The sequence below is a fragment of the Phalaenopsis equestris genome, unplaced genomic scaffold (genome assembly GCF_001263595.1).
Source record: "Phalaenopsis equestris unplaced genomic scaffold, ASM126359v1 Scaffold000002, whole genome shotgun sequence".
Lineage (NCBI taxonomy): Eukaryota > Viridiplantae > Streptophyta > Magnoliopsida > Asparagales > Orchidaceae > Phalaenopsis > Phalaenopsis equestris.
Genome location: NW_018164444.1, coordinates 28795625 through 28819697, shown reverse-complemented (window position 1 = coordinate 28819697; position 24073 = coordinate 28795625). Strand labels below are relative to the sequence as shown.

The 24073-nt window shown below is 35.0% G+C and overlaps 1 protein-coding gene across 3 annotated transcripts in view; it reads right to left on the bottom strand.

Annotated features, from left to right (window-relative positions):
• Positions 1-24025, bottom strand: part of LOC110033209 (pentatricopeptide repeat-containing protein At2g41720) — a 38047-nt gene extending 14022 nt beyond the window's left edge. Inside the window, exons 1-7 of one of the 3 annotated variants that reach the window (XM_020737120.1) lie at positions 23613-24025; positions 21752-21924; positions 15419-15524; positions 5875-6984; positions 5678-5783; positions 5386-5590; positions 3109-3241 (exon numbers count right to left, since the gene is read on the bottom strand). In XM_020737120.1, the coding sequence (XP_020592779.1) occupies positions 3109-3241; positions 5386-5590; positions 5678-5783; positions 5875-6984; positions 15419-15524; positions 21752-21924; positions 23613-23999 (2220 nt within the window). In that variant the 5' untranslated portion in view covers positions 24000-24025. Of the gene's footprint in view, positions 1-3108; positions 3242-4497; positions 4692-5385; positions 5591-5677; positions 5784-5874; positions 6985-15418; positions 15525-21751; positions 21925-23612 lie in introns of those variants that run through there. The other 2 variants (XM_020737128.1, XM_020737137.1) reach the window with 2 other exon arrangements.
• Between the last annotated feature and the right edge of the window lie 48 nt (positions 24026-24073).

The following is a 24073-nucleotide window of genomic DNA, read 5'->3' as shown; positions in this document are numbered from 1 at the left end:
TATACATACATAATTAACTACGAAAGGATCTATTAACGAAGTCTTGTCGTCTCTGCTCTGCTAAGGCTAGAGATAGATTGTATGAAATTGCCCTTGAGGGTGCCCACGCCTCAGGTACACCTAAATCGTGTTCTTTCTCTCCTTCGTTTGAGTGAGAGGATGTTATTAAGAAACTTTATATATATATATATATATATATGTATGGAACATTAACTACGAAAGGATCTATTAACGAAGTCTTGTCGTTCACGCCTCAGGTACACCTAAATCGTGTTTTTTTTCTCTCCTTCGTTTGAGTGAGAGGATGTTATCAAGAAAATTGATAGAAAAAATGGGAAACCTGCATCTTTTTTACAGATGTTGAAGGTATTCAACTTGTTTCCTCCTGTCGATCGAATTTAGTCGGGAAACTTCTGTATGGTCATCCCAAAATTAAACAGTTTTGTAAAGAATTTGAGTTTATGCACCTAGTTGATGAGTAAAAATTAGACTGTTAGATGGAATACACATTCTCATATAAATTAATAATGAAGAGGATTACACGCGTTTATTTGCTAGAAGGATAATTTTGATTCATAACAGAGGATTGATAACAGAGCAATGAAAATTATAAAATTTTCTATAAATTTAACTCCCAGACGGAACCTCCAATCATTCCAGTTTGGAAGCCTCCCTGGTCTGAAATTTCATTATTTTACTCAAAAAGTTTTGAACGCTATTGCCTCAGCTTATGATAAGCCACTCAAAACGGACATTCCTAACTTTAATATTTCTCGTCCATCGGAAGCCAGAGTACTTGTTGAAAGAGACATCACTTCATCTGCTTCTGAGGAAATTTGGTTGGGCACACAACATCATTGGCATTGGCAAAAGGTAGAGATTGAGCATTTTCCTTCGTATTGTTCAAACTGTTGTATGTTCGGTCACTCTAATTCTCAATGTCACCATCTAAATCCACACCTCAAACCAAAAAAACACAATGCTCCGCCAGAGACAGTGATTTTATCTCCTCCTGATCAGCTCTAAGTTATTGACACTATTGATCATCAAAAGTATACTCTTGAAGACGCCACTATTCTCGCAGGCAACAAGACAATCATTCGGCCGTCTCTGGAACCTTTTATCGTGGGAAAGAGGGAGATTCTTCGGACCCCACTTGTCCTAGAACATATAATTGTTATTACAGATGTCAATACTTCTACTGTTTCACTACCGCCTAATCAGGTCAAGCAAGCTGTAAAAGTTACTCAGGTACATGGGGATCATGTTGTGCAACAACCTACACCTGTCCGGTCAACTTTGGAACAATTTATTGATCAGATGAGTCAATCATCGGATGAGGAATGACAGGTCTATACATCCAGGAGGAAGAAGAAGAATGAAGACCTACTTGAGCTCAAGCATCTGATGGATGATACTTTGGTTACTTCGGGTAATGGCACTCACCTTACCAATTTGTTAGTCAGCTCAATTCTGAGAACTAGAGGCAGATGGAGGACTAAAGTGGGACGTCCGCAGCACTTTTGCGCCCTTTAGTGGCTTTTTGGTTTTTTTACTTATATGTATCTTTGTTTTATTTATTCTTTGGGTTTGGTGTGTGTTGTATTGTGTGAGTTGAGCTTTCTTTTAGACTATCTCATACAAACTATCTGTACCTTTTCCTCTTTAATTTATTAGCCCTTGGGATTTTCAAAAAAAAAAAAATCTGCCACAAGCCTTGGTCTGTTGGTGGCGGGGTAACTGAGCAAAAAAAGAGCCATACACGAATGAACAAATCTTCCTTCGTGTTTGGCTTGTTTATATATCGAGCGCAAAAAAACTGTTTGTATTCAGCTCGTTAAATTAGCGAACGAATTGAACACAAACTTCTTAACGAGCCGAACATCAGTTTTCCACAAAAAAAACGAGCTATTTTGACAGCCCTACTCTTCTCTGCATCAAAAAGAATTGATGGCAAGGTTTAACTTTTGCTGAGAAATTAATCAAGTTTAAATCAAACCTGAAATGATCTAGACATGAGGCAAAACACACAATTTTATTATGTAGGTCCATTAAAATGAAAATATGAAAACTAAAACTAGGATAGTGATCAACCATTAAGCCATATGTGCCTACAAATGCCAATAGGAAAAACATAAACTATAATACCCACATTAAGAGACTTATTTTTTATGCATAAAAAAATGGGGATCGACCTCACTAGTTGGTATAAGGGTATTATATTTCATATCATCCCCCTCATTATCATTAGTCTTATGGTAACTACATAAGATAAATTTTACCAATCCTACGCCAGTAATGCCTAATTGAGTGGTACAAAGTAGATTAATTTTATTTGGTGCAGCAACATTATTTTTAAAGAGCTAGGCCCTTTTCTTTAGTATTATGCATGAGGCATGAATAGCTCCATCCATAATATTTGATTTAATAAATTCAATACAAACATAGTTTTTGGCTCACAACAAGATCAGCCAAGCACCTAAACATAGACAATACCTAAACTTTATAAGAAACTATACTTTTTATTTGTCCCGTTCTTGTTAAAAGTAAGGAAAAGTCGAGCAGGCCAATGTGAAGCTGATCAATTGAGGAAGGTGCAAAGACCTACTATTAACAATCAAAACTCTGCCATTATTTTGACATTGTTTAAGAACAAAGATTTTCAAAAATGAAATTGCTATCAGCATGGCTCGTCTGTACTAATGAACCACTTAACTAAAATTGAAAACATTAAGCCATTTGAAAGCTAATTTGCATGCATACACCAGCTAAATCCCTACAAAATAACAGAAATCAAAATTTACAAGAAAAATCTATAGCAACAAGTCTTTATGACATATAGCAATAAGAATACAGCCAAGAGTTTTATTCTAGAGATATACTTCTCTGTGTATCCTACTAGTCCCAATATACCATTGAAACTAGTTGATTTTGGAATAGATGTGTAATGCTCATTATTTGAAGACGTTGCAATTAAAACCAAATGATAATTGCCAAATAAATAAAATCTGGCAAAACACAAGCAAATACATACTCAAAACAATTATCAATAAGCACAATTCAAGCATAAAATTGAACATTTAATATACAGTAGATATTTTAATTAACCTTCATCATAGTCTCGATCTTTCCACTTTTTCCAAGAAAAAGCAGAAGTTGATTTAGAAGCCCAACAGATAGTAATGAGAGTGAAACCTCCATGTTTTCAACTAATTCACTCGCCGTTTTCCAATCCCTTAGACTAGGAAACAAACACAAATGAAAAGTTATTCAGTCATAGCATCGTGCCTCGAGGGATTAGTCAATGTAGAAGCACTCTAAGCAAATTAGAGTATCAAATCTCACTCCATTAACAGCAAAATAAAAATATAATGACTGGAATAACATGGTGCGTGAAACATTGCATGTTAAATTTTAACTCATTTTAAGCATTTCAATGTGAAAGAAAAATTTTTAAATTTGGTTTTTAATATTTTTGAGGCAATTATGTAGGGATCGAACAAAGTATTTACAATGAAAATTGTGAAAAATTGAGCTAGCTCTCTTGATCAACCCAAAAATTTGTAATTTTGATAAGAAATAGAAAAGTTAAGGCCAAAATTCTAAGAGGAAGCAAAAGAAAAAAAATTTAAAAAACTTGATTCAAATGTCAAATTTAATTATGATTAATGTAAATAATGTTATTTATGATAAATAATAGCATTAATATAAATTAAAGTATTATTATTAGTAAATTTCATGTTTGATGCATAACTTTTGAACATAAGATATGACTTGTGACATGAAGTGAAGGAGAACTAATTTTGTAGCGAAGCAAGCGATTGAGAAAGAAATAATTTTAGAGAAATGCTTTTAGAGCAAAGAGGTTGAGGAAGAAAGTAAGGGGAGTAGTGGAGGAAAAAGGGAAAAAGGAAGAGTAAGCTATTATATCAATTGGAATGTTTTTGTATACAAATTTCTTAGAATATCTTGTAACGAGCCACCAAAAGCGGCAAAGAATTTTCACATAATATAGGTGATGATCTCCTAACCAGAATTACTGTATATTGTAAGCCCTGACGAAGTGAAAGAATTAATGAAACAAAATGAATGTCAAAAAAAAAAAAACAAAGACGAGAAATGACATGCAATGACAAACTAAATGAGATGCTATGACATGCTTCACATTGCTTCACATGCCATGTAATGTTCAACATGTTGTGCTTACTCTGTCTAAACTGTTTTGCACGCTTTACCAAGCCATAAATAGAGGCAGCTTTACTTGTAAATCATGCTGTCAAATGAAACTAAAAGAAATGGAGTTTATTCATCCTCATAGCCTCTTATAAAATTTATACACTGCTTTAAGTAGAACTGCTCAACCTGTATAGCACATGTAATGTGAAAAGCAAGCTTTTGATATAAGCTTGGAATTGCCTATTGAACCATGGACTCACCCTGATATATACGTTGACTTTCTTCAAACAGAATGCTCATCATGCAAACATTGACGGATTAGAATATGGCATCGGATCATGGACAAGCTAGCTGGATATTAAATGGGTGCATCATTAACTAGTGGCAATTTTATTTTTAGCATGGAAGAGCTTGTGTTGGAGTTCCCGGTGATATGCATTGTAATATTGTGTCTTAGACCTTCGGAGATGAGTGGATATCATAATTAGATTTCCATTAATGTACTTGAAGATAATCTGCATTGTTGATTGGACTTAGTTGGTCTATAATGTCATTTGTGGATAAAAATTGTTTATGCAATTGCATGCATCAACTGAATGAACTGTAAATTGTTAGTGTTGCAACCATCAAGTCATTAAGCTATTAATATTTTTAGAGCTGATGAGGTCAAAGCGTGATAGATAATGGCATAGAAAGCCAAAAAATGGTAATAATAATAATAATTGGAAATCAAAGATGTTTCTACCTACCAAAATGCAATTACGTTGTGCGAACTTGCATACTACAAGCCAATTGTTACTATTCTCAAAAGGAGGCATGTGACTTTCAAGGGTGTAACTAACAATGCATCAAATGTGGTAGTGCTGCTAGCAATGTTGAAAGGTATAATGACTCCGCATGTGATAGAGGGGTTCCAAGAGACAAAATTTTAAAATGAAAAAAAGTGTCAAAATAGTCCCCTAACTCTTTGCAAAAGTTCATTTTAATCCCAGAGTAAATAAAAGTGTTAATTCAGCCCCCACACTTTTGATATGGGCTCAAACAATCCCCATGAAAGGTAATTTCAACCCCAATTTGAAGAGAAGGGACTAATTTAATACTTTTATAAACACAGCGACTAAAAGGTCCTCATTCAAACAAATAAGGGAATATTTTGACACTTTATACATTTCAAATTACATTAAACTCAACACTATTTTGTGAACTTACATGCTACAAGCTGATACTATCTCAAAGAAGGCGCGGGAATTCAGGAGGATGTTTTCTTCCCTCATGATCTTCACTAATTGAAGAACCAATGCTGGTTGGCATCCTCTATTGAGAACTTCCATGAGTGCTGAGCATGCAATGGGATCCGGTTGGATATTATTCACTTTCATTTCCACGAAAACATCCCATGCCTTCCTCCAGTCATCTAAAACAATGCAAATTAAACAGACTTTTCCCTCCAAAAAAGTATTCACAAATAGTTCGTGGAAAGTTATTATCTAAGTAATGTCACCTGTTGTACGGTATGCACTTATCATGGAAGTGTACGTAATAACATCAGGTAGACAACCACAAGCCTTCATCATTGAAAAAGTTTTTTCAGCTTCTGCTAAGTTTCCCTAACAAAACAGAAAAAAAAAAGCTTAATGAGGACAGAGTGGGGCTATCTGGTTTGAAATCTAAAGGCATTAGTGAAACCCACTAACTTACCTGCTTAATACGTGCACAGATTAGAGAGGAATACACTTCCTTGGATATATGAATGTTTAGTTCTTTCATCTCATCCAAAAACTCAAAACAGTGGTCAAAATTTTCTAACTTACAAGAACCATATATTAATATGTTGAATGTGGTAGAATCAGGTCTCACATTCTTCTCCATCATCATCCTATAGAAAGCTACGGCTTTGCCGTACTCCCCAACCGCCATAAAACTCCCAATAGCCGAATTATGTGCAGTGGTGTTCATTTCAATGCCTAAGGACTTGGCCAACGAAAGTATAGAGTTGATCTTCCCAATCTGACCACAGCGGCCACAAGAAACCAGGAGAGTACTCAAAGTGACATTGTCTGGTTGAATCCCATTCCCTTCCATTTCACGAAGCACCCGAACGGCCTCAGAAAGCATTCCCGCAGATCCATAAGCATCAATCAACGCATTGTAAGTAATTATGTTTGGCCTACATGAGCGCTTTCTCATCATGTCAAAGATTTCCCGAGCCTTTTCGTACAGTCCGGATCGACCATAAGCATTAAGCAAGGAAGTATAGGACACAACATCGGGTCGGTAGCCTGTTTTCATAATTTCATCGAAAGTTGCAGATGCTTCTTCATGCATTCCATGTGAAGCATAGGCCGCCATAAGGGCGTTAAATGAAACAATGTTTGGTTTCATCCCTTCGGCAAGCATCATATCGAACACCGTCTTACAGTTCGCTACTTGTCCGCAAATAGAATATGCGTGCATGATGCTGGTAAAGGTTACAACATCAGGACGACATTCTGCTCTTTTGTTTATTAGTGAGTTGAATATTTCGACGGCTCTTCCGTATTGTCTGAGCTTGACAAAGCAATGTATGATGATGTTAAAAGTAAATATGTCTGAAGAAATATTTGTTTTCTTCATCAGTTCGAAGTAAGAGAGCGCTTTGGCATATTGGCCGCCACTTTTAAAAGCAGACAAAATGATATTGTGAGTAACTAAATCTGGTCCAACGCCATTTTCTGTCATTTTCTTACAAATCTTTAATGCCTCTTTCCAGTTACCACTTGATCCACAAGCATTTATCAAATTATTGTAAGTAGATCGAGTGGGTGGAATCTGCGAACAAAATTGAGGAACTTAAACTAAAAGTTAAACGTATTTGAAACATACCAATTTCACATCTGTCAAAATCCACAATTGCAAACCTTTTGAGATTACAGACCATGCCAACAAGCTCGAATTGCAGTTCTTTTAAAGCCACATTTAGTGTATATTGAGTTCGTTGGTTTGGAGAATTGAGTCAAATACTTTAATTGATACAAAATATTAGCTTAAATACAACTTATAAGAATCCTAAACTTAGGAAAGAAATAGCACCCATCTCTCCAAGATTAAATAAAAATCAAATGAAATAAAATAAAAACAAAAACTCTTATAACAAGCCGAAAAAAAAACATAAATAGGAAATAAAAGGAAATAAATAAATTCCTAAAATAACTTCAATCAATCCCCTCGAGTTGAAACACAGATGTCAATCATGTTCAACTAGGACTTGAAATAATCAAACAACGGACGAGTAAGATTCTTTGTAAGAATATCGGTCAGTTGCCCAACAGATTGGTTAAACGGAACACAAATCTCTCGAGAATCAAATTTCTCCTTGATAAAATGACGTTCAATCTCCATATGTTTGGTATGATCATGTTGGATCAGATTATGAGCACTACTAATGGTGGCTATATAGTCACAAAAAGCTGCAGAGGAACGGTGATCGGCATATGTAGTAGCATGATGCGCAACCAGGTGCTTTGCACACCCAAAGACATAGAGTGAAACTCGGCCTCACCACTACTAGGAGCAACAACTGACTATTTATTATTTTTCCAAGCGACGAGATTCCCTCACACGAAGGAGCAATAACCCGAGGCAGATTGTTGATCTTGGACGACCCAGCTGATCAGCATTCGTATAAATCGCAATAGAGCAAGAAGTGTGATAAGTGAACAACAAACCCAAGTCCGGTGTGTCTTTTAGGTAGTGGAGGATCCGATGAAGAACGGTGAGATGACGCTCGTAGACGTCATGCATAAATAGACTTATGACGTTAATGTCATGACAAATTTTCAGGTGCGTATCAGCCAGGTAAATAAGCTTACTAACGAGGCATTGGTAGCGTGTTTTGTTCAACTAAACGGTATTGGGGTCCAACGGGACTGTTACCGGTTTGCAAAGAAGTAGATTAATCTCGATTAATAAATTTATCACATATTTGTGCTAGGAAAGACAAATACTATAGGAGATGTTGTTATTAGCATCTGATATTTGTGTTAGAATTTTTCGACACAAACATTAGTGTTGAATTTACGACTGTTGATATTTGCTGCAGATTTTGCGTCCAATTTGTGTCACACAATTCAACGGAAAAAGCACTCTTAAAATGACAAAACATTTATTGTAGATATGATGGATTTAGCGTTGAATTTGCGTCAAACAAAGTGATGCAAAAACTTTAATTGTTAGCATCGAACTAAACCAAATGCAAATTAGACGGAACACGGACATTTCTTTCTTCGAGCTCACTTTTGATCTCATCGTCTGCCTGAAACCCTTGCAAGCTCCCCCTCCCCTTTCCCTCTTCCTTCTGGTTTCGCCCAAAACCATCGGCTTCCCGAACAAAGCTTCGCAATACAGTTGCCATTAGAGCTAGATGGGAAGGTAAAGACGTCCGACGATTAGAGCTTACAAAGAAGATTGAACTCCCTCAAATCATAAAGCACTGAAGGTGTGTCTACTTGCGCCACTATTTTCAGTTATTTTTGTTAAGTATTAAAGTTTAGGTGTTAGGTTTGTATAAACATAAGAATTGAGTGATAGGTATGAATTAAATGCATAGTTAATATGTTATGTATGTATAAATTGAAGTTTTGGTGTTAGGTATGTATGGATATAAGAGTTCAGTGGTATGTATGTAAATATTTAAGTTTAGGTGTTCAGTTTGTATATGCATAAGAATAGAGTGATATGTATTAATTAAATGCATGTGGTATGTGCGTATAAATTGAAGTTTTGGTGTTAGGTATGTATATATATTAAGGGAATGTTATTATTAAGACTCGCGTTGATTGGTTGAAGTGGAGGAATGCATCGAGTCTATTGCTAAAATGATCGTAATATAGGAATATTGTTATTAGTAGAATTAGAGTTGGTTGATTGAAGCGGAGAAATGCATGCATCGATCCGGTCTATTGTTCAAAGTGATGGTGATATAGATTGGGATGCTATTAGTAGAATTCAAGTTGGTTGGTCATGTTCATAATGATGGTGATAGAGAAAGAAATGTTATTAGTAGAATTCACGTTAGTTGGTTGAGGTGGATGAATGCATGAGGTCAATTGTTTAAAAAATAAACCACTTCAAAAAAGTGTCTTATATATGGTTGACCATGTAGTGTCGACATCACTGGATAAAGCGAGCTACTTAAAAGATATTCCTAGGATCATTTTCTTCGATTAGAATTAGCTCCTAAGAACTATTAAGCATAACCATCTATTGTATACATTGATAAGTATTGACTAATTTGATACCACTTGTCACCTCCCAAAAGAACCCTTAAGAGAGATGGGCAGCCCAGGACTTAAATACTGTTTTTCGGCCCTACACCTAGCCGATGTGGGATTATTTATCCTTGACATTCTCCTCCACCCAATCACGTGATGCCCTCGTCACAGATCGGCTCCACCGAGGGTCCCACTGGACCATAGAAAGTCCACACACCTGGCAGACAGTAATCTGCTCTAATACCACTTGTCACCTCCCAAAAGAGCCCTTGTGGGTAGTGGGCAACCCAGGACTTAAATGTTGTTTTTCAGCCCTACACCTAGCCAACGTGAGACTATTTATCCGTGATATTCTTCTCCACCCAATCACGTGACGCCCTTATCATGGATCGACTCAACCTAGGGTCCCACTGGACCATGGAGAGTCCACACACCTGACATGTAGTAATCTGCTCAGATACCACTTGTCAGTAAAGCTACATCTATGTTGCGGATGAATATTCGTAATTTGAGAGCTTAGATATATAACAGATTATATCCATGATCAAAATGACTAACAGATGAGTTCTTAAATTGAGTTGATAAATTTATATAAGTGGCATCACTACTGCCAATCTATCGTTTAGATGGTATGTTTCAGTGTCATTGTGTGAAGCACAAAAATCAGTTATTTCTGTCACGTAAAGAATTTGGTTGCAAAATTTTAAAATTTCACAAAGGCATCATATTTGAATTATGTTTCATCCCTATGAGCCTAAGTTCGAAAACCTAATTTTATATTAATATTTTCAAAATATATACGCCCAAGTCTAAAAAACTAGCTTTTAAAATATGTCTTGTGAACTTAAATTTTAAAATCCAAATTTTAATATTTTAAGCACTAGGAGTCTGTTTAAAAAGCCCTAACAGTGTGTTTTAAAAGCACAAAACTTTAATTTTTTTAAACTTCAAGAGCCTAAATATTAAAAACCCATATCCCCGATATTTTAAACCCTAAAAGCCTATATTTTAAAAGCTTAATTTCCGAATCATTTTAAAATTTCAATGACTTAAATTTCATTTTATTTTATAAGTTCAAACTTTTAAATACTTTGAAGTGATTACAAGTTCAGATCATCAAAATTTTTGTATGTCTCTCAACGTCAACCCCGGTTAGGGGGCATGAGAGAACTTTAGTCTTCCCAGTTATCTCAAAAGACTCATTGAACAGTGTCGTAAGACACTGCGATTGGGAAGCAAAACTAATCATTTAACTTGCAAACTCAAAAAATGCAACGAGTCTTCCATATAACTGCAAAAAATTTAAAATTTAAAATCAGTATTCCCCAAACGATACTTTACTTTCCCAAAACGGTAGTTAATTCCAGTGGTGCAATCAATGATGAAATCCCAATGATGACTTCGGTGTGGAGAAGATGGAAGAGAAAGAAGAGATGGGATTAGAAATGGAAATTTAAGTTTTTGTATGTCGAAATCCCAAATTTTCTTTCCCGACTATCCAATTGCAACTATAACATGAAGGTTTTGGGCACACGGAACGCACAAGGAAGCGAGGGCGGTGGAGGAAGACATGGAATTGCAAAAGGCTTGCAATTTTGTTTGCAACGAGGCGAGAGACAATGGAGACGATCAAATCAATCCTGTAGCAAAATGGTGTAGTGTTCTCCATGGCAAAAGATAGATGAAGAGGGAGGCGGCTTGTAGCTTTGTGAACAGAGGGACTTGGTCTTGTACTCACTGAGAAAAAGAACGACTAAGAAAGTGAAGGATTAGTTTGAATAAAAAAGTTGTGGTGTGTGAACAAAGAAGAAGAAACACCGAGAAAATAGATAGAGGATTTGTCATTATGTTGTGTGACTTTCGAACAAGAGGGTGAACGGAGAGTTGATCGCGAGAGAGGGCATCGTGCATGACCATAAAATGAGTGACAGAAAGACAAACGGTTTCGAGAAGGGAAGAAGTGGCATAGATAAACTAACACAAAAGCGGAAGGTTAGAGATGCGGAAATGAGAAGTTACCAAGCCTATCGTGTGGCTTTTACTTCAGACAGAGACATGAACGGTTATGTCATCGAATGAGAACGGAAGCATACAAATATTTGAGGATTTAATATTAATTAAGTTTAATTAAACTAATTAACAACATTAATAATTAAAAAAAAATTATTTTCTTTAAAAGTTCAACAATTCATTCTCCACGATCCCCGTTCAAACTGAGGGAGGGCAACTCTAAATAAGGGAAGAGCTTAACTAGTCGATGAATGTCAAAAGAGTTATTCTAGTATTTTTAGATTGATAAAAAAATTACCGGGTAATTTCCTAAAATAGCTATATAGTAGAAACATCTACTTTCCTTTTAGGCTAGCATGTCGGAATATAAGTAGGCTCCATTGTAATAAACCGAACCGTAAAATGCTAAGTAAACTGACTCAATCCCTACATTTAAAGTCCCCATTCACACATCTCTCCTCACTTTCTCATATTACCCCTATCTTAATGTGCCTTAACTTGCAATCGATGTGTGAATCTCACGCTATCTCATTAATACCTTAGCTCACTCAATTTAAAAAAGCAAAGGCAATGTCTTCATCCCTTGTCATCCCTCCACAACCCCCAAGTCTCTTCAATCGAGCCCACCTCCCTTATATTATGGACCTACAACAAAACCCATCCTCCAACAACAAAGATGTTTCAAAATTATTCATTCATTTCTACTTAATATCTCTGAGGAGATTCTCTATGGTAGAAGTATTATTTTTGGAAGGATAAATGGTTAACTAAGTCTCACTCACCTCTCAATTCAATAATATTCTCTCATTTGCTATAAATTATCATTATGTTGACTTTTATCATTCTACAAATTGTGGTTGGAATAGTTTAAGAAAAGGAATTATTTATTTGCATCTTAATGGGAGAAAGGAACAACATTCCCTTATTAATCAATTTAAGTTGGATCATAATCAAGATATCCCTTCTTAGCTTCATCAGGGGATAGCTCCTCTCTCAGCACATTGTATTAGTTTTGGATGAGTAGATGGGCGTTGCTGCTCTACAATGCTCTTTGATTTTGAATTTTATTGTCCCTCACAAAACTAAAGTATTTGCATGATTCTTTTATATGAGAAAATTCATAATAAAGTTTCTTAAATTCCACAAAATGTCTAAAGATGGCTTGCTTCTTTTATTATTATTCAAGTTGTATTTTATTACCTACTATTTAGTTTCCAATACCTTTATATGTCTATCGTTAATTAATTGAGAGTTCACAATTTGAAAGACAGTTGAGTTGAGTTTTTAGTAAGTGTAATTACTTGGATCTCAAATAAATTTGGAATTTTATGTTGTTCAACTTGAGATAAGTATGTTTTATTTATTAGAGGATAAATATACTCTCAAATTATTGGCATTATCCTTTTTGAAGGATTTGTTTTTAATGACTATCTTAACAATATTAGAGATCCTAAGATATTTTGTAGATTTTCAGCCCTACATTTAATACTTAAGTTAGCTATACATATTTTGAAGGATTTGTTTAATGTTGTGTTGACCTCACTTTTGGGTGAGGGTTATGGGTCTTTCCTTTAGTGATTAGGATCTACCCTTAAGACTTTCCTAATGACTATCTTAGCATCTTAGAAATGGTACCTCCCTTCTCTTTAGACATTTCAACTAAATCCCTGTTATCTATATTGGTTTTATATGTGATCAATAATCTTTAATACAAAGATTAAGGATAATATAAGGGAGTCCTGATGAAAATTCTTATAGGACCTATGAACCATAGTAATGTCTTGCACTGTTCTACAACTTTTTAGACTTCAAAACATTACATCATCATTCATAATCATCATGATCATCATACACATTGTATTTTCATATCATAATGTTGCAATCACTACACTTATGGGGTTTGACCAAAATTATTTGTACCAAGTTTCCCCTAAAATAACCCATTTGAATATTCTAATTCATTCAAAATTCCAAAAAAAAAATGTCATTGAATCACAAAACCCACTTCAAACCATTTGATATTATTATTTAGACTATTTGAAACCCAAAAATTACAAAAATACCCAATTTTCCCAAAAATTACCAAAATGCCCCCAAAATATCAAATTTTCCAAAACCTCCGAGAGTCACTGATAAGTCTTAAAAATCACACCAAATCATTCATTATGTCTTCCTAAGAATTTTGGTCATAATATTGTCATACTTCATGATAACTTTTTGACACTTCGACACAAAAATAACAAATACTTAAAAAAAACTTTGGGGATCATAAAACCTTCCACATTCATCGAAAATGACCCTGAACACTGTCGTTTGACTCCAATTTTCTTCCATTTCTTCCCGAACCACCTCGAGCCTTTAAATCAACATTTTGACCAATTTGATCAAAGTCGATCAAAATTACAAAAATGTCACTTATGGACAAAAAAATTCTCAAATACTCCAAAATCATCTCAAACACCCCTAAAATCAATTCTTGACCATCCATTAGGTCGAATTGTTACATGAAATCATATGGCTCACTCATGAAATCATATGGCTCTTCTTAGTAGCATGGCGATTTTTGTCAAAGTAAGTCATCTCAAACACTCCTAAAATACTCTTAATATTCTTAGTAGCATGGTGATTTTTGTCAAAATAAGTCATCTCAAACACTCCTAAAATACTCTTAATAATATTTTCAAACTTGTATCAACATGACACCATACAAAGCTTTTTATGATAGAAAATATAAATGCCCTTTGTGTTAGTTTAAGGATAGTGAGAGAAAACTCATAAGATCTCAAGTAATGGAGCATGCTACTAAGAAGAGCCATATGATTTCAAAAGTGAAATGTAGTTTTCTCAGCTACCTTTAAAGTCAAGAATGCAAGCTCTTAGAAAATCTTATAATAAGGAAATAAAATGCTCTAATTGACGGTCTATCTAGGAATGAAACAATCTTATGAAATACAATATCTTTGTCAAAGTAACTTATAAATTCTTGCAAAAGCCAAAAAGTAAATCTTCCATCTCAATCAAATATAACAATGATAGAAATTTCATGAAATCAAATAAAGTTATATATGTAGATCTTACTAGTTTCCGCACTAAGTTTTTGCTTAAATCATAAAAAGTGAGCAATTTGGGTGAGTCTATTAACCATAGCACAAACTAAATCTTGACCTTGTTAAAATCTAAGCAAGTCAAACTCAAAATCCACGACAATCACATCTCACTTTCATTATGGGCAATCTGAAAGTCAAACAGTTGGCTATCAATTGTAGCACATCATTCTTCATGCCAGGATACCAGAAAAACATTTTGAGGTCTTCATATTTTTTTTGTATACGATAAACAGAACACAGTGTAAGCCAAAGAATTTATTGTCAAAGCCCTGTTTGATCTAAAGCACAAAACCGATAGTTAAATCTCAATGATAAGATAACACTTGTTACATTTTACTACATTGTAAATCGTCTCTTTTATTGTTCATATTGCATGCTCAAATATTTTATTATTTAAGTTTTAATAAATAGGAGTTGTTTACTAAGTTTTGAATAATGAAAACCATGACTTGCAAAAAATATTTTTGTATCAAGTCCTATTTGGTTGTTTGGTGGACCATCATTGCAGATGAAGTATCTCAATTGTAGTATCATATTCGTTATTTAATTTTTTTCTATTCTATGTATAATTTTATTAGATTTAGGCATTCTTTGCTTATATAGTTTTTTTTTTTAATTAATTGTTTCTTTGCTTTTTTTTTTGTACTAATGTTATAAACTCAATTAATAAAATAAAATATTATATAATTTTTGTTCCTTATTCTTACATATATTATTTATGACTACTAGCATTTACTTTTTTTTCTATTTTGATACAAAACAAATTTAATCAATCTTAACTTTTGATATTTACTACAGAAGTTGAGATCAATCTCTTCATCATCTGCAGTGTTACACAAAAATAAGCATAAATAACTATCAAAAATACATACATACAGCAACGCGAAGCATATCTTCCACTATATTTGTAGCCCACCGCCATTGACCAGCTCGTGCGTGCACACTGATTAATGAATTGTAGGTTTCAGCATCAGGTTTGCATCTATTACAAATAACAAACGCTATAAGATGAAGCCACGATACTAATAAATCAAGAAAAAATGATAAATACCATGTTTTTTAACAATAGAAAAGGTTAATGAGTAGGCTGGTGCATGAGAATGCTTCAAATCTGAATACAAGGAAAGATGGAGAAAGCAGATATGTGTGCGACAACTTGGCTGCCCTCATTGTGACTATAGGATACACATACAAATCAGAAAAACAAACCCAAGAGTAAAAATCCATATACCATCCTCTCCAATGCCTCACAGTAAAACTAATTAAAAAAAAAAGGGAAAATTTACATAAATACCACACGATTCTAATGTATTTACATATCTAACAACCAAAATTAAATATTTATGCTTGTAAGACATACGCATGAAAAGGTGTACTCCACTTTTAAAAGATAGTGATTGTGGTATTTTTGATGTGCTGCTAACAGTTTGAGTGTTATACACGTAAATATGAATGTTTAGATGTTAGATATGTATAAAAATTGGGTGGTATGTAAGTAAATGCCCCTTAAAAAAAGTGTGTCAAAATTCTAGAAAAGAAACTAGGTGTGAACACTGCCAATTAAAATAAACTTCTTCCACCTATTTTGTGCCTTTATTGCTTCAACCAACTCCCAGATTTTCTATTAGTTTATAGTTTTCTCATTCATCATGTATCTTTCTGCTGAAGATATTGTCGATAAATGAGGTCATGTTGTGCCCTTTTGTTTGTCAATATACCCAAGTTTGACCGTAATTAACTAATATCACCAAGATTTATTTCATATTTGCATATGCAACCCATTTAAATTGCTCCTAAAACTCCTCCATTTGATAGCAAATAACTTCATAGTTTGTATGATACTATGATCCAATCCCATGGCCATGCAAAGATATGAAACCAAATAAGAATAGTTATTTCAGCTAAAGAATATATCTGCTTTCTTTTGTCATGAGAATTGGCATTCCAACAAAAGGTTTCAACAAGGCCACTGTATGAAACAATAGCTTTACACAATTTGTGCTTGTTGTAATCCTCGCCGAGTATCTTATGTGACTAAAGCACCCCTCCTGTTCAGATAAATTTGATGCAGCTATTTTTACGGTTCAACTCTTTACCAAATGTGAGACCAAGATGAAGACTCAACTAAAATCAAGCGATGATGCAAATTTGCACCCACAACCAATCTGTCAAAAATGGATGACCAAACTTTGATGACTCAACATTTTTCCCAAAAGTAAAATGTGCTCTTGAAAGTAAATGAGGCGCAATTTTAAGAGAATTTATACCCAATATGTTAATTCACTCACATGAGGATTGGTTTTACTAAAATAGTTGAAAATTGAACCCCGCATGACGACACAAGGCTCTAGTACTGTATTTGTGGTTAGTCATCACCGTGTTCACTCATGTTGTAACCAGCCTAGCTTTGTCCCTCAATGGTCCATTCTTCTAAGGCATGTTAGACTATTAGATTGAGACACTTGAGCTCTTCCTCATCGACATCAATATCCTGTTAATTATCAACATAGATTAAAAATCAATAGTTCATAATTAAGGATATTTATCTCCATAGAAATGATTAAGCATTTTAAAAAGTAATACAAAGGGTTGTTATATAAAAGCTACGATATGTCATTTTAATAAATAGTTATCATGGCCTTTTAAACTGCATTATTTGAAAGAGTAAAAGTTTCCTCCAAAAATATTTTATCCTTTAATGAATTTCTTGGGTTGGATAATGCTTCTCTCATCCTCTACGAGTTTTAAAGAGTGATGTGAGATAGCTTACTCCCATATTCCTAGGTAAATTTTATGTTCATCATATCAGCCTCCTATTGAACACCCATTCTCCTGCCCTCCAAACCTCCTTCATAATTCCGTCATTTGGTTCTCAAAACAAAAGTTATCCAAATTAATAGAAATCTCTTGCCTTTGTCATTCACTAGACAAATAACCAACTCTTATAACCACCACCAACACCTTAAACAATATAATCACCACCATTATTATTACCACCTCCATCAATCACTACTACCATTATAACAATAAACGCAATCACTATAATCATTATTTATTAATCCAAACCTAACCATAACTCTTCCTATTGTCCCTCCGGCTCCTAGTTCCCCTGTTCATATATTCTTCCCAATGTCGAACCTTCCAAATTCATATATACAATTAAATCCACAATACCATCCTCAAAATCATACATTTGAAAATAAAGTTTGAATTTACAAATTTAATTTTGAAGATTGGATGTATGATTACTCTTTATAAACTTGATCAACCTTATGTTCCCAATTTTTAATTCAAATAATTAAATTTGGCTTCAGTTTTTTTAATTCAAACTTTTGGCCATAACAATTGTAGCCACCTTATATTTTCCCCAACAGTCATCAATTGTTTAAACCTATTCAAAATAATATTTATTAAAACCTTTACTCCTTGAAATTTTACCAAATAGATAAAGCTCGTGATGATGATGATAACGAGTCCTCTCCTAGGTCAAGCCACCCACCACTCCATTTCTTGGATACCATGCATGTGGTTCTTCTTGTTGTGGCAAGTGATCATTGTTGTTGTTTCCAACTACAGATCGAAATCAACAGAAACCGGCAACAAGCTACTTTGGTTACTCCTTTTATTGCTGTGTGGATACACTCGCTATTATCACTATTACATTGAATCCTCAAAGGTAGCTATATATTCTCTATATTTCTGCTGTTGTTGCCAATTACTCTAGTTGAAGACAATACCTCCCCCCTGTAAATCCTTTTACAACTTTCTATATCATTTACAAAAGCATTCATCAACCTTCATCTAATAAATTTCTAGCTTTTTTGTGTTAGTAATCCATTATAATAAAAAAAAGGTCTATAATTTTATTTTCACTATCATATCATACACCCCGACATAAAGAAGGGGGTATCTTCGTCCAAAAGAATAAGACAGTGGATTATCTTGCATTTGAAAAATAGTAGAGATTATATTATGTCGGTGCCTAGCCTAAGGTCAATTTTGTTTTTTTATTAGCCTCAGAGCAATTTAGCCTTTTATTATTGATTATTGTTTGGTATAAATAGAATTAATAATTTAGGGTTAGGGTTATGCATGAGATTGTTGTCTTGAGTGTTAGGTTTAGATCTTGGGAGAGGTTTTCTACCTCTCAAATTGTAGAATTTGGGAGACATTGTAGGTGTTTATCTTTATGTATTACTGTCGTGTTGCTTTGATTTGGTGTTTGTGAAAAAAGACATTTGTTTGCCCTAATTTCTATGAGAAATTATCTCGGATCGTAGCAAAGTGGTATCAGAGCATTCTAAATTCTGGGAAGTTTCGTGGCGGCAACTGGACCATGGTGTGCGCAGGAAAGCCAACAAGACTACAGCAAGAAGCAATCATCAGGATTGTTGCGTACAAGAATCTACATCTCTCACAGGTAAAGAAGGGATCGTGCCTGTCGAACCTTTGTGTTGCCTTGATCACGAGCTACTTGAAACGAAGGGATTGCGGAAGCTACAAGTAAGCAACGTGGGACCGCGTTACAATCGCGTTGCAGTAAAAGCTAGCTAGGAAGAGGCCAACCGGATCGTTGTGCTATGTACTCCCTCGCGATAGACTCATGGTTAGAGCTAGCTGAGAAGGCCATGTTGGGATCATAGCTACAGAGACCTGAAACTTCCATTGGTCTCCTGAAATTGGTATCAGAGAAATTAGAGAACATGATTCGAACTACTTGGGAATCCATCAACTGCATTTCAACATACTAAGTGATGACAGCAAGGAAAGTAGATGCTTTGGAAGAGAAGGGCTAATTAAATCAGAAATAGATGAAAGGTTCTCAACTATAAATGAAAAATTTCCCTCCATTGACAGCCGATTTGAGCGCTTGGAGAAGATGATGAAGGGGCTTACTGAGATGCAATTCAAGAGCCCGTTGTCGATTTAATTTGCAAATTGTAATCAAGGGTTAACAGGAGATTCATTGTCAAATCAAAAAGAAAAGATATCGAACAAGAGAAACATAACGAGAAAAGTATCCACTATCAAGAAACCCCTCTTAAAGCTCTGTTGGGAGGTGGATTAGAAATTTCTATGGAAGAGGTTGGGTCAAAACACGGAGAAGGGGTTATGCAAGAAGTGTGAAGGAGGACAAAGAAAGATAGGAGTTGGGAAGGGGTATGACTGTGATCGGAGGGAGTTTTATCCTAGATATATGAGGGGAAACACCGGTAAGAGAAAAAGTTGGGTGGAGATGCTTGAGTTAGGAAATTGAAGATATCAATCTTCGAGAGGGAAGACACACATAGGTGGGTGTACCAGGTGAAGCAATATTTCGCAGTGAATTAACTAAATGGGGAGAAATCATGACGGCAGGGTTATGTTTAGAGGAGAAAACCCTAGTATGATTTCAATGGATGAATGCTAGAAACCCGATTAGCTCGTCGGAGGAATTTAAAGATTGCTTGTTTAAATGTTTCCAAGCCATTATGGAAGGAGATCAACACAAGCACTTCTCTGTGTTGACCGAGGAGGGGACTGTCATGGAGTATAGGGAGAGATTCAAGCTATTGTCAGGACGACTGAGAGGGATTTCTGAAACAACATTTGGAGGGAAATTTCATAAGGGTGTAAAGTTTGACATACATGCAGCTTTTTGTTTGTTGAGACAACGAGGATTGAGGAAAAATATGAAATTAGCACAATTGGTTTAAGAATAAAAAAATGCAATTGAACAGGCTAATAGGAGCAACGCAAGTGGAATGTCATGCCCAAATACTAGAATCATGACAATACCAAAAACTAAAATAGTGAAAGTCTAGAGGAAGGCTCCCCGGACATGAATAATGGGTTACGACTGAGGGCAACCTTAAAACGCCTTACGGTGACAGATGCAAGAAAAGCGGGTGAAGGGGTTATGTTTTTGATATGATGAAAAATTTGCCCCAAGACACTGTTGCAAGAATCGAATATTACAGGATCTCACAGTGAGTGACAATGAGGCATGGGAGCTTGATCAAGTAGTAATTTTCTATTATCCAGTTTGAGCACAAGCTACTTCTTTGGGAGGAGAGTATTGTTGCGTCGGTGTCTAGCCTAAACGTAATTTTATTATTATTAGCCTCAAGGTAATTTACACTTTATTATTAATTATTGTTTGTTATAAATGGGGATTAATAGTTTAAGGATAGGGTTATACATGAGATTGTTGTCTTGAGTGATAATGTAAAGTTTGGGAAAAATTTCCTATCTCCCGAATTGTAGGATCTGGGAGAGAACACCAATCTCCTAAATTATAGGTGCTTATCTTTATGCATCCGTATTGTATTGCTTTGATCTAGTGTTCGTGAAATAAAATATGCGGTTACTCTAATTTTTACGAAAAACTCCCTCGAATTGTATCAGATTAGTTCAACTCATAAATTATGAAAGAGAGGTAAGAGATAATGGCTTCTTTGTTTGCAGTGTCAAATGAGAGTATATTATATTTCTAAAAAGATAAATGGTTAGGACAATGATGCAGGTGGTTGGAGTTAAACAATATTATAATAACTTGCATTTTCTATCTCTATTTACAAGGGCTTTACACGTCATGATATTAATACATGCTCGTATTAAACTTGATTGAATAGACCTTCAATATCATGCACATAGTGTTACAACTTACGCTTTTATTAAAAATTCTCTATTACCTCAAAAATATTGTACTTATTGGTGTTTGATGTGCTTACAAGAATCTAGCTTATGTGATCAAGTAGATCATTACTTTTGTGCTTTTGAGTTGCACCGATCACACGTATAGCCTTCTATAAGCCACAAAAAACAACATCTCCTATCTTAGTCGCACTTCTGTTGACTTTCTTTTTATTAGTTTATTTAAATTCTCTTGTGCATAATGTGTGAATTTGAATTGAAAGAGTTTACAAAAATAAGCCAACACTTGAATTAGAGATATTTATTTATGTGCTTTATACCATTCATTGAATTAGTCGTGGCTCCTTCGAAATATTTTTTGATTATTTTAGAAAACTTAAAATTAATAATAAACATTGCATATAAAGGAAAATAAATAGCATGATAAGACTCCCTCAGCTACATTCTCTAGTTTATATTTGCTATGATGGTGAGGTCTGGCATACATTTTGAAAAATATTTGAGGGTGGTCAGAACATTTTACGTATTAAGAAAAGATTTCAACATGATATTTAATACATTTAGTATTTATACCTCCATTCTTGCATCTCAAAAAAAAGACCGCGTGCTTGATCAATCTGGTTATGCCTGGCATGCATTCTTATCATCATGTTGTAAATGTCAGTATGAGGACAATAGTTCTTTTGAGCTTTCATCCACTGAAAAACTTGAACAGTACATTCAAGGGAGCCTTTATTGCTCATCTCCTACATCAGAGACCAAAAAGATGAAAAGGCATAAATTTCTAAAAGTAAATTAAAAAACAAATAAATTGTAATTTGAGAAAAAAACAGAGACATGATCATAATTTGTAAATCAGGTAAAAGCAATATAACTTCAAAGGGATATAGCCATCCTACAAAAAAAAAGAAGATTTATATGCATGTCATTCAATTCCTCGGTATTTACATATCTAACATGTAAACCCAATTTTTTATGTACAGACCGCCTTATCTATGAATGAAAAGGTGTATTTTACATCTTAAGAGTTACAATGGCGGTACTTTTGATGTGATATGAAAGATTAGGGCGGTATACAACAACAACAACAACAAAGCCTTAATCCCACTTAAGGTGGTATAAATATAAGTATAGATGATGGATGTATAAATACATATGAATTGGGCGGTATGCCCCAAAAATGAAAATAACAATGTCCTACATCAAATAAATCAAATAAGAAACCGTTTAAACCCATGGTGACGAACTAAAACTCGTTAAAATGATTGCCTATAACATAATTAAAAGCTCCCAACAAAGTGATCGTAACAGCTGATAACTATCATAGAAATCAATTACACGTCTAGTTATCAAACTTTAGTTAGCATTTATCCACAAAAGAACTTTAGCTCAAGTGATATGTTTGTTCATCAAATCCTTCGCTAGAGATCACGAGTTTGAGCCCGGTTATTGGCTTTATTTAGCTAAATATTTACAGCTCCCAACATCTATACTTGCATTGTGTCACCCTCCATTGTGATTGGACTCATGCATGATATAACTGATTTTTCTGTCATACTTTCAATTAATTAAATATTTGGCATAAATTTATATCCTTTAAAAATAAAAAAATTAAAAAAAAATCTAAGAACATCTATAACTCCTTACACACAATGACGAAAAAAAGAAAATTCCTTTCTTCATCCAAATCTAAACTTACATAACCCGAAAAGCTAAATGTACAGTAATTTTATATAAAATCAAAGGTGTCAAATGCCATTTTATATAACGTAAGCTACTCCAAGAGACTAATTAATTTACTAAAAATAGGGATGTAAGCGAGTCAAGCTTGAACGATCGATGATCTTTTTTGACTGCCCTAGCTAAAACATGCCATTGTAAGGGTTTTCTAAAACGGCAAAACATTTAATCACAATTACATGGATGAAACAACTTGTGCTTCTACTTATAGGAGGTGGGTTTGTTCTACTTCTGCTTCTTGTTAATGTCTCAATAAAACCCGCAGGCCACTTGCTGCCTCTTATAAGAAGACAAAAACAACCTAATGCTTTTATCTTAACCCTGAACATGTATGCCGTGCTTTTTTAGTAATTCCAGTAACACATTACGGTGTAATGGGAAGTTCCAGGCGAAAAGATCCACAGGGAATATTGAATAGGGGATTTGACAACATGAGCTTATTTAGGGCATAACTCACTATTGTGAAAGAAAATAGTTCCGGAAAGATTAAGAATCAATTCATTCTCTCCCAACCTGCACAAAAACTCACGTTAGAATTATCACTTGCAGCAATGGCATGGCTGCAAATGTTGCTGCTTCCACCACCGTGGCAGCAAAATTATGGATTTCATATATGCTTATTATGGTCTATTGACATCGGAACAAACAAAACCAAAACCTTCACACTAATGAGCAGAGAAAGCCAAGAAAATACCCTAATAAGCAGTACAAAATTCTTCCTTGCGAAGCGGCCCACCCAGCAATTGAGGACGGCGTCCACATCGTCCCAGTGGTTGAGTCTGAGCAGCCGCTCGACTACCTCCGATAACTTCCAATCCTTCTGCAATCGACTACCATAGACACGGAGACGATATCGCGCCGGTATCTGTTCCCGACCAACGCCGGCCACCTCGACAGAAACGCTGCTCTCGCCCTTGTCGTAGTCGACGGAGCCCACCAGCCTTCTCTCGTCCCATGATCTCTTCTTACCAGCCTCGGAGGCCGAGCGCAGGGTTTCAAGGTTGCTCGAGGAGGGCCTTGAATGCGAGTGCTTCTCAGCCGGTGGGGGAGGAAGCGGGGGTTGGGGAAAGCTGCAGCTCATTGCGAGTGAGGGGAAGATAGCGCTCAGGCTCGTGTTCGTGTGGGAAATTTAACTTTATCCGTCCAATATATATA